Here is a 16109-nt window from a genome sequence, read left to right on the forward strand (position 1 = left end):
TGATTTAAAATATATGTTTAGGCGGTCTTTATAGATTATTAATTTCTTCTCTTTAATTTTAAAGAATCATTTTTACACTAAAAGTCTGTTTTTTTTGTTGTTTATTTGTTAGTCTATACTAATTATGGTAAAATATTGTTTTAATAATTTTAAGAATTTTCAAATGGGGTTTAATTTGTGAATCATCAATTGGATTTTGTTTGTCTATTTAAAGAATCTTTAATGACTAAAGATTAATAACAGTTCCAGAAACTCCTTGAAATGTAATCATGCTAAGTTCTAAACAAATTAAATATTCTAAAAAAGAATCTCAAAAATTTAAATATTTGAAAAATCTTTGTATTTTCCTAATTTATTTTTAGTTCTTAAATTTGTCCTTAAAATTCTATAAAGAATTGATACAAAAATGATAAAACAACATTTTAAACAAACATGATAATAAGATAAATTTGTTTTAACGTGCTTTTGTTGACAGTTTGCATTCCATTTGACATTTACAGCAACTTCTGTCACATTCCACCTGTCATTTCAATATATTTGCCTTTAAGATCCCACATACAAGTGAAACCATATTGTTCCACAGCTTCTCAATCCCCAAACCATTTAACTGAAAAAAAAAATTCTTTCGATAGAGAGCACATAAAGGAGAAGTGGATTAATTTTCGTTGATCAATGGTCTCACACACTGTCATGAGTGGGATGATGACCAGAAATAACGCGCGATATGAGAGGAGAGAAAAAAAATCACATTTGATATTCATGAGGAAAAGGCGTATAAAAAGCTCTTCAAATTTGGTGTCTATTTCCGTATGGGAGGCCGAATGGGTATATATTTAGCACATCCTAATCAACAACCAATTTGATACCGAAACAATGCAAATATTTCAATAAACAACGAGTCGGTGCTCGTCAAATAGACGCACATTTTCCAATGGAAATTGAGATCAATTTTCACATGGTTCGCATTTTGTGTGTTGGGACATTGGTGGGTGGGAAAAAGGAAAGATGGGGTTTGGGTGTGGGAATTCGTGCAGGATTCCTGACACGAGGTGGGGCGGAGGGTGAACATGGGGTGGATTTTGCAATCAATGCGAAGGGATTTTCATGCTAGGTGCCTCTAGGAGAGGCCTATGGAATTTTCCTAGCTATGTATATGCACACAATGTGTAATGGGGAAAACCTTTTGGGAAGTTTCTTACCCAAGTTCATTCACCATGAATAAACATATAATTTTTGGCACTTTTCTCTGCGCAACTCGGAAAATTCATGTTGTGCGAGCGAGGTGTTAACTGATGTTTGTATATTTTCTCTCCGTCAGAGAGATGACGAAAGAGCCAGAGAGAGAGAGAGGAAAATTCACATCAATTGCAACTGCTATTTGTTGCCATATAAATTTTCCACCTCATTAAGCATCTCTTGTGTGGAGCTTTTCCTGAAAAGCATCCTCCAACCCTCCGTTTGGACATTCTCTTCCAGGAATGCATTTGCAAACATGTCTTGCGGAAAAATTCTCTCTCCCCTGCCATAGGGATGTGTGAGAGAAGGACGGAGAGTGTGGGTAGAAAACCACGAGAGAATATTTTGTTGTATATATAGCTCCTCGCGCTTCCTTAACGAGAAAATACCTTCATCACCCCCAAACCACCAAGCACACACACACCACCCCTCGCCTGAAAATGAAGAGCAGGAACAGGAAATTGAAATGTTTCCCCAATTGTCAAATTCACCGTCGCTGTAAAAATTTTCCCATGATTTCCACGCGCTATAAAAAAGCACGCTGAACATTTTCCCAACGACTTTCTCAATTAAGAAAATTGCCGTGTGGGAGAAAAAAGGCATTTTGCGTGAAAAATTGCACATTCGATGAAATGATTGATATATGAGGTGGTGCTCTGAAAGAATCACTCACGAAGATTCTTTTCTCATTTCAGTATTTGAGTTAAGAGCAAAAAAAAAAAAAAGAAAATGAAAAAAGAGCTCCACTATAAAACTCAATAAACATGAGATTTGTTTAAAATTGGCATCAAGCACCATTTTCCACTGTGAATTGTTTTATTTTGTTGAAAAGGCAAAAAGATATTTTCTCCTTTTTGTATGGCAGGTTTTGTATGCCAAAGATCGATACATTTCTATTTCTACACCTTGAGTTTTTGGCCCCGGGCACCCCTTGCCTCCCTCTGCCCCCTTTTTTTTACATTGAAAACTTTATATATCTTCTCTGTAGTTGGAAAACTCTCTCAGTTGAATGTAACTTTTTCGATTGATTTCACATTTCTCTTAATTTTCGGTAATGAATTGCGAACAATTCTTTTTATCACAATAATTGATCTTTGGCTAATGGATTTGAAATTACAGAAGCAATTCTCTCAAGTAGTTTCAGTTATATATGTAGCTTCAAGACGAATTTTCATTGGAAGTTTTTCTCAGGTCGTACCTGTATCTGATTTGAAATTATATTTAAAATTAATCAATAGTTTTTATATAAAGAAGATGAGCAATTTTATTGATGAAATCCGAACGAAAAGGAGTTTATTCATTGTCCTCATTCGAGGAAAGATTCAGGATACGCGTAATTTTGTAAATGATTAAAAAGGGAAAAGAATCGTCAAAAAAACCATTTTCCATTGAGATCTTCTAAGAAAAATTTACAAATTTTAGACCAGAAAATGTAAGCAATGACTAATAAAACGAATAAAGGTAGGGGAGACCGTGGTAAAAAAAAGTCAATTTGCATAAATCCTTATCTGCAGGATTCCCCAAAGGCAAGAGAATTTCCTCATTATGTCATTCTTATAGGAAATTTCCTGGCCTACAACTTTGTCTCAGACCATTTTTCTCTATCTCCCCGGGAAATATAAGTTTTCGAGCTTTTCTTGAACCCTTCCGCTTCTGACTTTTTTTTAAACGCGGCGGGTAAATATAATCACCAGTTGGCTAAATAAAGTCGGTCGAATTTTCCGACATTTCCAATGATTTTCCAACTGAGAGATTGATAGTAGTTGATAGCTAAACTTCTCACCTTTTGATCCGCGGCAAGGAATTTCACTTTTATACGCACTAAAACAGAGAATTTTGCGATTTTCTCAATCACGTCATTTTGCAACAAATGGATAGAAAATATGTCAAAAATTTCGAACTCCCATATGATTTACATGGGTTGACCCGATCTACCCCAAGGGGTATGTTTTGATTCAAATAATTGTTCAGAAAAATCATTAAAAGTTATTGAAAAATACACCTTGGCAACGTTTTCTGCACTAATCCAGCTAGTGAGAAAAATTATCAGATTGGAAAATTGCTGAAGGAAAACTTCGGAAAACGCGTTTTTCTCAATACGCAAAAGTTTGGGAAATGGGCCAAAAATCTATTTTCATTTTTAACTCCTAAAGTACTGATCGTATAACCTCCAAATTACTGTCAAAAATTGTAGGTGTATAGGGATTTCCACCCTAATTTTTCCGAATTTTCCGATTTATAACTTGGGAGAAATTGGCATTTGAAAATTCCAAAATGATTCTTTTTACCCCGGTCTCCCCTATACGAAAAATTTATAAATTCTTTGTCAAAAATCATCGAAAGGTTTTGGATATATCTTGACAGGTTCATTATGCTGATTTTTGTGAAAAATTCCTAGAGTTTTTTTTTAATATAAAATCTACCTTACAAACACAAATAAACTTATCTTACGTTAAAAAATTATGAAAAAGTTTTAACAAAATTCTGAGAAAAATTCTAAATAGGATTTTGTAAAGAATGTAAAAGATTTTTCCTAATATCCTGCAGTACATAAAGAAATTATCCAGAACTTCTTTGTTACAGAAAATCAATATTTTTAAATAAATAAAATGAAGAATAAAGTTCATTAAAATAAATTTTCTTATATTCTCATGGGACTCCCCATTGTATTTCTAAGAGAATTTTCCCTCTTATGTACAAAATACAAAATCGATAGGCAAGCAATTCGATGAAGGAGCATTTCTTGTGCAATATTCGATTATTCTCTGCAGACTTTTCATCTTGTCGCTTCGATAAGTGGCCATAAAGCACTTCTCCTTGGAGTGCAACGTTTTTTCCGCGATGAAAGCTCCCACGAAATATGGGAAGGTGGGGTATTTTATGGCTGTAAAGTACACTCAGAGGTGACATTAGAGTTCACGTCCTTCTCTTTTTTTTTCACTGCCCAATTTTCCGAGGCAGGCAAAAATATCAATTTATCCGCATTACTCTGGATGGGGCCAATTCGGTGATGAGGCACCGCGTCGAAGGGCCTATAAATAGATGCGTGGTATCCTTTGCAAGAGAGAATATGTATAGACAGAAAAAAACCTAAACATTTACACAATAGCAAATGACCTTGGGTTTCCATTTTCCATGGACGAGCGCTAACAGTTCTCCCAAAAAGTGCACAGAGTTATTCGCAATTCTGTCTCTCTGAGGTCGTATGATTGACGACTTTGCGTAAGAAAATCGCATTTCCGCGTGGCAGATGCCACCTTTTTTTCCCTGCAAAAAGGTCGGTCACATATAAACTCCGCTACGGCAATGTGACCCATGTAAAAGCTTTCTCGAGTCACGAAAAATTCAAATTGTTGTGACGTTTGCCCGCATTGCATGACCCATTTCAGAAGGCATGCGCCGAATTGAATCATTCTCTTTCTCTCTAAAGCTCGATTTTGTTATTATTTTTCACTATTTCGGAAAACGGGGTGGGAAATGGGAAAATCCCTTTGTCCGCGACAATACACCACCCCATCACCACATTCCGCTTGTTTTTCCTGCCAACCCCACCAGCGTGTCCCACTGACGCATGTTTCCGGGGATTTTCCGACGCCATTGGGTTGGGTTTTCAGGACATTGAATCATCAATGATGGGACATTGGGGTGAAAATTTCAGGGAATTTCCAACGTGAACAAGGATTTTCATTCATGGAACACCCATTGCCAACCCGGCGTCTCCACTGGCTACCATCCGTATAACACGTTGCAGAAGCTCTAGCACAGACACACGGCATGTGTACCAAACTCTTACTTTTAAGAGCTTCAAATTGTGGGTTTAGTGATTTGAATTTTGCAAAAATTTCCAGGAAATATTCTTTCCTTGGAAAGTTGATTTTTTAATTGCTGGAAAATTTCTAGGAAAATTTACCTAGAATTTGGAGAAATAAATTTGAATTGTAAACAAAAAGTTTTGACTTATTAGTCACGCTAAACGATTACAGGTGAACTGACCAAACCAGCTGAAGAATTCTTAAAGCTCAAGATTTGACGCATAGGTATGTTTACTATAGGTATGTTAATGAGCTTTTTAGAATATAGTTACATATAAATTAGAAAACCACTTACAAATAATGAAAATGTCAATGGTGATTCAGGAAAAAAGAATTTTTTGCAACGTTTGGGATTCTTGAAACGATTTCTATGTGTTCACAAAACAATTTAAAATATTCTTGAAAAACATGTAACATTTTAAAGAATTTATGAAATTTGCTTCGAATATTTATATTTTTATTGATTTTTTGTTTGGTATTTTCTAAGTTTTGAATCACTTCAAACGATTTAAATGTTTTCTTGAATTCTTTGATGAGATTTACTTGAGAATATTTTCCATTGGTAAGAATTTGTAGAGGTTTTGCGATTCACAAAACATTTAAGGAATTTTTGATAAATAGAATTTCAGAAGCCATTTGTTTTAAGAGATTTCCACTAAAGCAGAGCTTTCGGGATTGGCGGTATAGCCAAGGAAATTTTCAATACATTAGAAAAAATATGATTTCATGATTATTAAATCAATCGAACTACATATTAAGAATCAGCGAAACAGACTACCAAAGCTTCGTGACTTGGGAATTTCTTTATAGAACTCCTTAAATAGCTCTTATTAATTTCCCAGAAGATTCTAATTAATTTTACAAAAATTCTCATTTCCATGACTGAAATTCTTGCAAAAAATAATCCTCATTTTTTTTCCTTTCCAGTCATGCAAGAAATGATGAATAATGATGCATGAGAAGGTTTTACAAATACAGTCATACCCCGCATAATCAAGTCGAGGTTATACTCTTCTTACGCATTAAAATTAATGGGTGAGAAGAGTATAACCTCGACTTGATTATGCGGGGTATGACTGTAGTAAAATTAGGATAAAAAATCTCAAGATAATGCTTTTATATTAATTTGGAGAGAACTCAATGCCCTCCCGTGAATGCACATGCCTTTATTGGGGCTACAACAAGCTTTATAGCACCTCTGCAGCACAATTGAGAAAATTTAATGTTCCGCCCCATTTAATATTTTCTGCATCGCTAAGAAACAATAAATTTTACCACCAAATTTTCTCTCAAAAATCATAACTCCTGCTAGTTTTACGTATATACATATATGGTATTACCTTGAAGAAATCAATGCTTTCATGCTCGCAGAATTTGAATGTTGAGGAAGGTCTAACCAAGGATATTCTTAAATTTTTCTGCCACATTGTGGAACAAAAAAAAATGTAAGGAGAAAAGTTGGAAAATTATGTTGTGATGGTCCCTCTTTTTTTTCTCTCAGTGATTTATGCTCCGTGTACATAAGAGACTTTCTTATCGGGGCCGTTTATCGCCACGGGAGATAAGGAAGCCCCACGATGAACGCACAATACGAGTCTTTTGTGCGAAATTCACCTGTTAGTATCACTTTTGGGCGTGAATAAGTCGCATTGGAAGATTTTCTCTACACATTCTGCTCAAATCGACTGATGAAGAAATTCGCAAATTGGCCATCCAGCGGAGAGTGAGGAATTTATAGTGTGGGTGATCTGTGTGGTTGAGGAATAAAAGTTAAAAGGAGAGCCGAGAAATGATAGTGAGACATTTAGTGGCGATTTTGTTGGGTGTTTTCGGTGAGTCGACGTCACGAATGTGGAAAGTGATGATAAGATAATTAATAATAATTTGTGACCTTATTTCTGAACACAGTGCTGGCTGGTGCTCAAACGATTCCCACATACCTCCTGCCCTGCTACCGTGGCAATGAAACACAACCGTGGCTACCCAACTCCATGCCCCTGCTAATTGAGCTGGTGCGCAAAATTGAGGATGCTCGACCCACATCCCTGGATGCCAGGACGCTGAGTGTTCAGCTATTTCATCGACTACGCTTCGATGGGATTGAAAAGGCACCGGGGATACAGGAGACGGAATTTGTCACCCCATTCGGGATAACAGGAATTATGGCGCCAAAAATGCGTCTCCTGCGGCAGCTCATTTCTCCACCTCCTGGGGAGTCTGAGTTGGAGCAGATCCTCTCTCAATTTGACTTGTGTGCCCTCCACAGGCTCATCAGCTCATCCGTTCAGCCCTTTGAACGTGGAGATGAGGCACGCACGTGTCCCCTGAATCTAGCCACTCCTGAGGATAGGATTCGTGCTCCCTGGATCACGAGAAACAAGTGAGTACACATATTGCCCAAACTCTTGCAATTCCATGCTCAAGAGAAAACTTCTTATGAAATGCATTCCATTGCCTTCGGTACTTCCTTATCGCGCACACACCTGATAAGGGCTGTTTATGATTCATTGGTTGAAATCGTTTAATTGAGAACCCATGATAATTCCGTGTCGTTAGATTTCTCGTGAAAATACGTGAGTTTCCATTCAAAATTATGTAGCGTGGAAAATCACACGAAAACTTCCGAAAAGCATTGAGAATGTGCTTCTTGTTTTGCATTGTAACGAAAAATTTTCTCAGTAAACAACAATAAAATTGAATTGATTTGACAATCATTCATAAAAGTTATTGAAACGATACAATTGGAAAATGTGACCCCTTTTATTGTCCACTTCAGGACATTTCCTCGACATATTCTCACATTGAAGTACTTTGCTTTTCCTCTCAATGATTATTTTTATTGAAATGGATCCCTACGGAGTTATTGAACTCTCTTTAGCCAAACAGCATTGTAATCACTGTAATTGCATTCAAAGTTGCCAATTTCCTGACTGGAGTTTTTTTGCTCATTTTTTTTTATTAGTGAGCTTTCTTTGACACTTTTCCAAGCGTTTTTCCACCTAATAATTTAATATGCTAATTGATTCTATTTTTGGCAGAGTACAGAATGCAACCTCTGGAGCTGGAATTCAGTTCACTAGACCCGTGTCACGGTGTCCATTGGAACTGGGAATAACTCAGACAAGGAACTACGGGACAGTTTCCCCGGGGACCCTAATTGCAGCTGTAGCAGCAGGTCTACAGCCGCAAAATGTCCAAATAAGTGAATTCATTGCAGCACAAAAGGACGCCAAGGATAAAAAGTATGCAAACTTGGAGACAATGGATGAAGTTAATATTGCCGAAAAGCTCGGAAAGCTCCTAAAGTCTCTCGATTCCGTTGAGAATACCTTTGCAGCGGGTCTAGCTGGGGACTTGGCGGAAGTCTGTGTGTACCAGGGACCATTTGTGGGAAGAAATGTTGCTGTAGGTCTTCCAGGGAATTGGAATGATACCTTTTTCCCACGAGAGAAATTCTTAGTTGAGGGACACGGAGCTAGGTGGGAGATGACTCGGCCCGAATTGATTTCAGGAATTGATGGAATGTTTATTTCACAAGAAGTTTCAGGATGGGTGGATAAAGTAAGGAGACTGCGGTTGTCTCAAATCCTAGATATGTACTACAGCCCACGAGGTGTTCCAAGTCTAACCATTGAACACTCAGGAGGACGAACTAAGGGTATGGATGTTCCGCAAGAGGAAGTTTTCCCGGTAAAACCGTTTACACAAACTGGTAGCAGTGTCCTTAGGAGGGTTTTTGAGGATCCCAGAGAATGGACTGAAGACGCTCCTCAGCCACTACCTACAAATCCCGATATAAGCAATGCCTGCGATCGGAGAAGTATCCTTGAAATAATAGATCGAGAGAAGCTAAAGGAAGAAACATTTGCCTTTGCTCAGATCCTCCAATTTACAACGAGCAGCTTAGGAGTCACAGATGCCCGTTTAAGGAGTACCTGTGATGCAGCAGTCGATAAATTCTATGCCGAGTCGCCTTTTATTCTAGACTCCTTGCCACATTGCAATCAAATAGCGTCAGATCCTCGAAAGCCCGCAATGGATGTTTTTGTCATTATTGATGGATCAAGGAGGGAGTATGAGAATCTTCAGCTGATTAACTACTTAACTGAAGTATCCGAAGTGTCTACATTTGGGTCTACAATGACGGTCATTCACGGAGGATCAGGTGAAGTTATGGTCAATCAAACAAACAGCATAAGTAGTACTTTTGAGCAACTCAGGAATTTCACAAATCCCTTCCCAACAACTTTCTCGCTTTCGAGATCCTTCCAACGTCTTCTGAGTCTTCTTTCGCGTCAAACAGATGAAGAAATCCGGGCAGGAGTTCACGTGGCACGCTCACAACTAGCCTTGGTTTTCTCCCAATCCCAGCGTATAACTCAGAATGACTTTGAAAGTGCCCAGAGGATTCTACAGGGGTCATTGCAGAGATTTCCAGATCTCTACTTTATTTTCGTCACATCAGACGTTGAAACTTTTGAGAATCTTATTAGGCATGAAGCAACACATACAACAGGGAGCACTGAAAGGTTTACAAATCTCGTCTATCCTGAGCACTACACCATCATTCGATCAACGAATATTTCCCCAGATGACTTCAGTGAGAGACTCGTAAAAGAATTTCGAAAGATTCCAATGCGAATGGTGGCTGCTCGATGCTTAATTTCGGAATTCAATCAAACAGTGCCATCGCATGAATTCTTCGAGATAAATCGCTACAGGCATGAGGACTACATTGGACCCTACCATGAGATTATCTACCGCATTAGTCCCTTCTACTTCCGCTACTCTGAATCAATTAACGTTCAATTTCTTGGGGTAGACTATGGTGGTTTAACCATTTGTGCATCGAGAAATCCTAATGCGGCTCCTGATCATTGTCAGAGTCTCAGAGGAATGGAGGATGTTTGGTTCAATCATACCTGGCCCTGTGGACCGAATGTCATCACCTGCCCACCTATTTTCTATTCCGTCAATGTGGATGTTTCAAATGTTCGGTGCTCAGGTGAGAAAGAAATTGAATTTTATACTTATGCAAAAAAAAAGCAACAAAAAGTTTAACAATAAATTATGAATTTTCAGAAAACGATTGCCGCTACCCAGACCAAGTTCGCTTCCACATCCAACATCATGGTTTAACTTGCGAAAGAGGTTCAAGTGGCACACTTCAGCTAAGCATACTTGCTTTTTTTGCATCACTTCTTGCAGTGTTCACCATAAAGCTCAACTAATAATTCTTTGTATTAAGTGCTCACATCATCCGTGCTTCTTAGAAATAAATCATTCTTTTTCTATCATTCACGACGACTTTTTAATTGGCTTTGTTTATGTATTTTGCAATAATTGTTGCAAACTGTTGCTCCCCAAAGGTGAATAAAAAATAAAACAGAGCCGTGGAGACCTTTGAGAGCCTTATCGGTGTGGCAGAGGGATATTTTGCCCTGTATTTGCATGCAATGGCAAAAGGGGGCGAAGACATTAAAAATCAATGAAATATTTATTAATTTTTCTTTGTTTTCTACCCTCGTGCACTGCGGAAGACTTCCTATTGATTTTTTCGTCATTTTTCCGGTATTTTCCACCATTCCACCAGCCATGGTGGAGACAATAAAACACTCACCCTGCACCTCTCGGTAGCAAAACGCGTTTATTTACTGCCAAACTGCACAAGATACGACGGATTAGGGACGAAAATAAAATACCAGCATGATTTATACGAAGGGGTTGGCAATTTGGGGTATTTTAGTGTCCCCACGGAAAAGCTTCTGCATGACACTGAATATTTAAAGCTTTTCAGGTGAGTATGAAATTTTATAATATGCTAACTTTTACCATGTGTACGATGTGCCAAATTAAAAATGCCGTAGAAAGTCCCGAAATTTGCTTCCTCAAATTATCATTTTTCCCCTCCATTTGCGATGAAAGCTTTACCAGTTTATTGTCGGAAATGACCAGAAAAAATACCTTTGATATAACAATGGAAGCTTTCACCAGGCGTCTCCACTGAATTGATTATTCATTCAGTTTCATGTTTCCCAGAAGGGGATATATGATGAAAACAGTGGATTGAAAATGATATTTGTGAATGAGAATCAAGCTGCCTATTTTGTGATGTTTATCCTTTCAATTTATGAACGTGAAAATGGAGAAAGAAGCAGGACATTACGTGGATTTTTCCGGTTTTTATTTATTTATATTTAGAACGCTAAAAGTTTGAGGATAAAACTAAAAAAAAATACTTTACAGAAATTCATTTTAAGAATTAAAGATTTCTAGTTCTACATTAATGGTTATAGATTTTAATATTGGTTTTCTTTTTGAATAATTCTATATCTAACTTTAAATTCTAGTCTTCAAGTTTACTTTGCGGTTTACTTGCTTTGAATGTTTACTACTTTCTGAATGCATAAATGCAAAACTCAAAGCAAAAACAAATCCAGGGAATAATTCAAAAATTACTAAAGCAGACATAAATGGGTTAACAGAATTATATATTTAATTAGTGATGCAAACTAAGCACAGTATGCTAATAAGACGATTAAAAAAAATGTAATAATAAACTTCATTAGAATAAAAACCAAAGTTCTAATGAAAAATTCAATGCAAATGAAATGTAAAATAATTGTGATGATTGCTAGAGGTTGAGGTGAATGTAAATAAAAGTTGAAATTGCCACTTATGATGGTAATATTAACTATTTTAATACTCTAAATAAAATAATTCTCATGATTTTCAAATATTGAACAGCAGTCGCAACTTTGCATGAATATTCAAATTTCTCGTATTGATTATTACGTGAAAGCTTGCAAGTCATGGAAACTATTGTCGTATATACCTTCCCTTTTCATCCCGCACCTTCACCCATGTGCACTTTGGATATTGCGCCCAAAACGATTATGAGCATTGCGAGAGAAAATTAAAGTAAATACGAAATAAGAAAATTACAAGTCCGTGCTTAAGTGGAATTCACAAAAGACTATTTTTTCTTGCATTTTAAATTCAAACATAGTTAAAGTCGATTTTCTTCTTATGCGTCAAAAGCCATAAAAGCTTGCCGTGGCTATGTGTAATTGATTTAATTCAAAATTAAGCACTCTGTGGGTGTTGAGAGGCATTTGAAAGCCGCGTGCAAAACAAAGCCAAACCACCAATTTATTGATTCACTGCGACAGGTACAATGCAGCGTGCGAGGAATTTGAGGGGGATCAAAATTAAATGCAACCGGGATATCCATAAAACTTAAATAGAGTTTTTGATGTTGATCAATATATGCTGATTCATGGAAAGTCCCACCATGTCGATTTTTCCAGCTATCAACCCAATTTTTCCATCAAATAAAATCAAATTCCACCACATAGGGATTTTTTTAATCGACTACCGCCATAGCAAAAAAAAATTCAATTAATCTTTCATCCGATAGGAAATATTTTGGCTTTGAATGCGACTTCTCTCCTTATTAAATGAAACAGCCATGTAAATAAATTTAGGAGGGAACATCGAGAATTGATTGGATCGTTGCCAGATCGAAGGCTCTTCCACAGATAAGTCCCAACCTTTTCTTTTCCTCTCTCTCTGCAAAATTGGAAGCAAAGAGCACTGAATGAAGTTTCCCATTAATTTGTATACATATGTACACAATGTATGGGGGAGATGTGGGCCAGTGCGTCGACAAGTGGTGCAGAATTATGTGTATGGGATCACCCCCACAAAAGTCGACCAAATCCACAAAACAACCCCAAAGCTGCTCCCCGAAAACCTCATAATGGGCCTTCGATAAAATTTATCCACAATTTAAAATCAATTTGCACAAATTGAGATTGATATTGATGAAAAAGGAAGACTTTCGCACGTCAGCATTAAAAAGTAATTTACAGAGGTGGGGTCGTACTGCAATTAATTCTTCCATTTGCAAATGAATTTTTCCTTCTTAGAATGTTAAACAAGCTGAAAAAATTGCACAAGACATCCTTTCAAAAAACACAAGGTAAAACACATTAAATAGAAGTATGCAAATGAATTTCTTGTTAAAATTCGCAATGTTAATTATGAAGAGAAATTAATTTTGTTGCACAAAAGGAATAAAAAGGAAACCTATTAGTTGGTGTTCCACTTCGTGGCCAACACCAAGTATTGTAATCGTCGGAAAAACCGACCACCTCAGATCGGGCTCAAACTTGGTATGAGCACGTTTCAGACAACCCACATTCCAAAAATGGTGGTGGAAAATTTTTGATCCGGCCGGCCGTCCTGCCGGTCGTCCTTCCGGTCGCCCAAACTTTGCCTTATAGCTCGAGAACGGTACCAGATAGAGACTTCGGGTTTGAAGTTTTCTATAGAAATGTGGGTGTAAAATTTCATTTTTTCGTATTTTCAAAATCCAATATGGCCGACCTCCGCCATTTTGAAACACCGTCAACCACTTCCCTTATAGCTAGAGGTCTGAAATTTTAGTATGTTGTAGAGCCCAGTGAGACGTTTTCATCAACAATTTATACTTGAAAATCGGTTAAGCCGTTTAGCAAATATGGCCGCCTAAAGCAAAAAGTGTTTTTTCGATATAACTCGAGAACGGCTTGACCGATTTTGACCATCTTGGTATCAAATGAAAGGTTTCAAGAAGCCCTACAACTGTCTAGAACATTTCAAGTTTCAAAAACATCCGCAAGAGGCGCTAAATTCAAAAACAAAAATTGCCTAACTTTAAGGGACAATATCTCCGAACATCTGTTATCGTTTTCCTTTAAATTTTGATGTATTGTGGCCTGACTCAATATCTGTCACCAGTCCGAAAATGAAGAAATTCTATGTCGCCGTTTAGAAGTTATGGCCATTTGAAAAATTCTTGCATTTGAAAAATTCTAAGAATTATATCTCTTGAACTGCTTGTCCGATTTGACTCAACTTGGTATCAAATTAAAGGTTTCGCAATTATCTACAACTTTCTAGAACATCAGAAACCTCTAGAACCATTCCTTCAGGACGAAAAATGCGAAAAACTCTTTTTGTGAAACAAAAATCCGCCATTTTGTGTTCAGAGGTGACCTTGAAAATCATTGAGATATACATATATCAAAATATAGCTTATTTCAGTACCTTTCCAAAACTAGTCACGAAATTTCTGTAGGTGTTATAGAACTAGAGATATGACCATTTTTATGCATCAAATTGCCGAATTTTACAAAAAAATTAATTTGTCTACTAATTCTGCTCACAAATCGCATTACAACGCATAAACAAAATTCTACACGTTGTGGGACACCAACTCTTATAACTGGACGCGTTATGATTGACTTTCAATTTATTTGTGTTTGCCATCTAATTTACATTTCCATTATTTTAAAATTGCATTCAGATTCTCTATGAAATATTATTTTAAATATCTGATACATTTATAATAAATCTGGATAAATTTTGTGAAAAAAGCTCATATTGAAAATTTTCAAACTGTGTACATTATAAGTAGGTACAATAAAACTAAAATTAATTCTATTAAACTTTATTGAATTGTTTAAAATAAATTTACTAATAGATATTCGGCATGTGGTATTTTTAATTAAAAAAATCTCTATAGGGGAGTGTGGGGTGAACTGTGTAATTGAGCATAAAATAGATTCTTTAATTCAACTGGAAAATTATTTTCTACAATGAAAATTCTTTAAGAAATTTGATTTGAAAAAAATATATAATTTAAAATGATTTTATATCGTCTATATTTTTTTTTTCAGAATTAGACCATTACCATCCCAGATTCTCCCCTATCGCGCCCTTTAATTGTCATTGAAAGCACCTATTATTGCAGATATTTATTCATACATTTTTTATGACCTTTTTGCATAAAGTACATAATACACAATACAGTGAGCAAGTATATAAAAAAGCATAAACAGACAGTACTCGTTATTAAATCCAGTGTTAAATCAATTAAAAGCTAATAATTGATCGTATTCTGCTATCAATAAATCCTTAAAATTATTGAAATTTCAAAGATTTCTTGGTCGCAGAATAGAACCCAATAAGTCTTAAAAAATGGGATTTTTCTTTACTAAAATGAATGATTTTAAAAGAATTTTAAGGATAAAAAATCTGGAGCTTTTTTTGGCAACACAAAACCACTTTGTGTCTCCACGTTTGGTCTGATTTTTTGGCTCTCAGTGTGTGAAACACTTCTCAGGCGCATAACAAAGTAAAACCCGAGTGTCCTCTGGTGGATATCCTTATGCCGAAGGGACGTGGCTTTTCTCACAGTGGCAGGCAATAAAACTTTCTGACTCCAATATTTGTAATTATACTGGAAAACACTTGTGTGTGTGTTGCTCTTTTAATTGTTTTCTCACGCTTTTATTGGCATTTTCTTCCTGGCAAAGAAGCACGATATGGGGTGGCTTGTGTGGTTTGGAGCCTGCGCGGCATGGGGTATCCGCGTGGGTATATATTTATTGGTGAACCTGGGAAACTGTTAACAAATCTTCCCCGTTTGGTGATAAGTGTAAATGGGGAATGGAAACAAACAACGTCTACACGGGAATCCTGTGGGGATGAGCTTTTGCAGTATATAACAATACCAATGGGGTGCAGTATAGGGATGACATGAGAAATTTAGGCGTTGGTCGATATGCAGTTGCAATTCCTCACACACAGCTGCAAAGCCCATATGAGAAATTGGCGGAGTGCCAAGGGAGCCAAATAGGAATCGTCAGTGGCATATCAAATAGAGCGGGACACGTCCTCTTTTTTTTCTAGCACACTTGGAGGGCAGCACGTCCCTCAGTATGACTTGCAAAATAAACGCTTTGCCATTAAAGTGCGGCTAAAGTGGTTATTTGAGGGCTTTGTGGTTTTGTAGGTGCCAAAAAGGATGCACCACAGAAGGTTGGAATTGGTAACAGGAGGGTGTCTACTTTCATTGGGGAGCCCCCGCTTGCATTCCATGCCATAAACCTCAAATGGTGCTAATTTCCTCCTCGACCACTTTGTCGGCCAGGTGTGTGGTGATGGTTTTTTTGTAAAATGAATTTGGCCAACTCACGAACTGTCTTCTGCCCAGGGGGTGTTGGTGCTATT

The 16109-nt window shown here is 36.9% G+C and overlaps 3 protein-coding genes across 6 annotated transcripts in view; 2 read left to right on the forward strand and 1 right to left on the reverse strand.

Annotated features, from left to right (window-relative positions):
* LOC129790865 (UNC93-like protein) overlaps positions 1 to 16109 on the forward strand; it is a 1060245-nt gene that overhangs the window by 357484 nt on the left and 686652 nt on the right. The window lies entirely within an intron of this gene.
* Positions 1 to 16109, reverse strand: part of LOC129790848 (potassium voltage-gated channel protein Shaker) — a 92126-nt gene that overhangs the window by 38743 nt on the left and 37274 nt on the right. The window lies entirely within an intron of this gene.
* Positions 6670 to 10347, forward strand: LOC129790833 (uncharacterized). Its single transcript, XM_055828610.1, has 4 exons — positions 6670 to 6880; positions 6957 to 7428; positions 8087 to 10053; positions 10131 to 10347. Exons 1-4 carry the CDS (start codon positions 6838 to 6840, stop codon positions 10277 to 10279), a joined length of 2631 nt encoding a protein of 876 aa, XP_055684585.1. The 5' UTR covers positions 6670 to 6837; the 3' UTR covers positions 10280 to 10347.

The sequence above is a fragment of the Lutzomyia longipalpis genome, chromosome 2, assembly GCF_024334085.1.
Source record: "Lutzomyia longipalpis isolate SR_M1_2022 chromosome 2, ASM2433408v1".
Classification (NCBI taxonomy): Eukaryota; Metazoa; Arthropoda; class Insecta; order Diptera; family Psychodidae; genus Lutzomyia; species Lutzomyia longipalpis.

What these genes read in the sequence shown, in the direction of transcription:
- LOC129790833 (XM_055828610.1), top strand. Translation starts at nt 6,838, where the DNA reads ATGATAGTGAGACATTTAGTGGCGATTTTGTTGGGTGTTTTCG. An exon ending in CCCTGGATCACGAGAAACAA is followed by an intron (nt 7,429 to 8,086) that starts GTGAGTACACAT and finishes TATTTTTGGCAG; the next exon opens with AGTACAGAATGCAACCTCTG. An exon ending in TTCAAATGTTCGGTGCTCAG is followed by an intron (nt 10,054 to 10,130) that starts GTGAGAAAGAAA and finishes ATGAATTTTCAG; the next exon opens with AAAACGATTGCCGCTACCCA.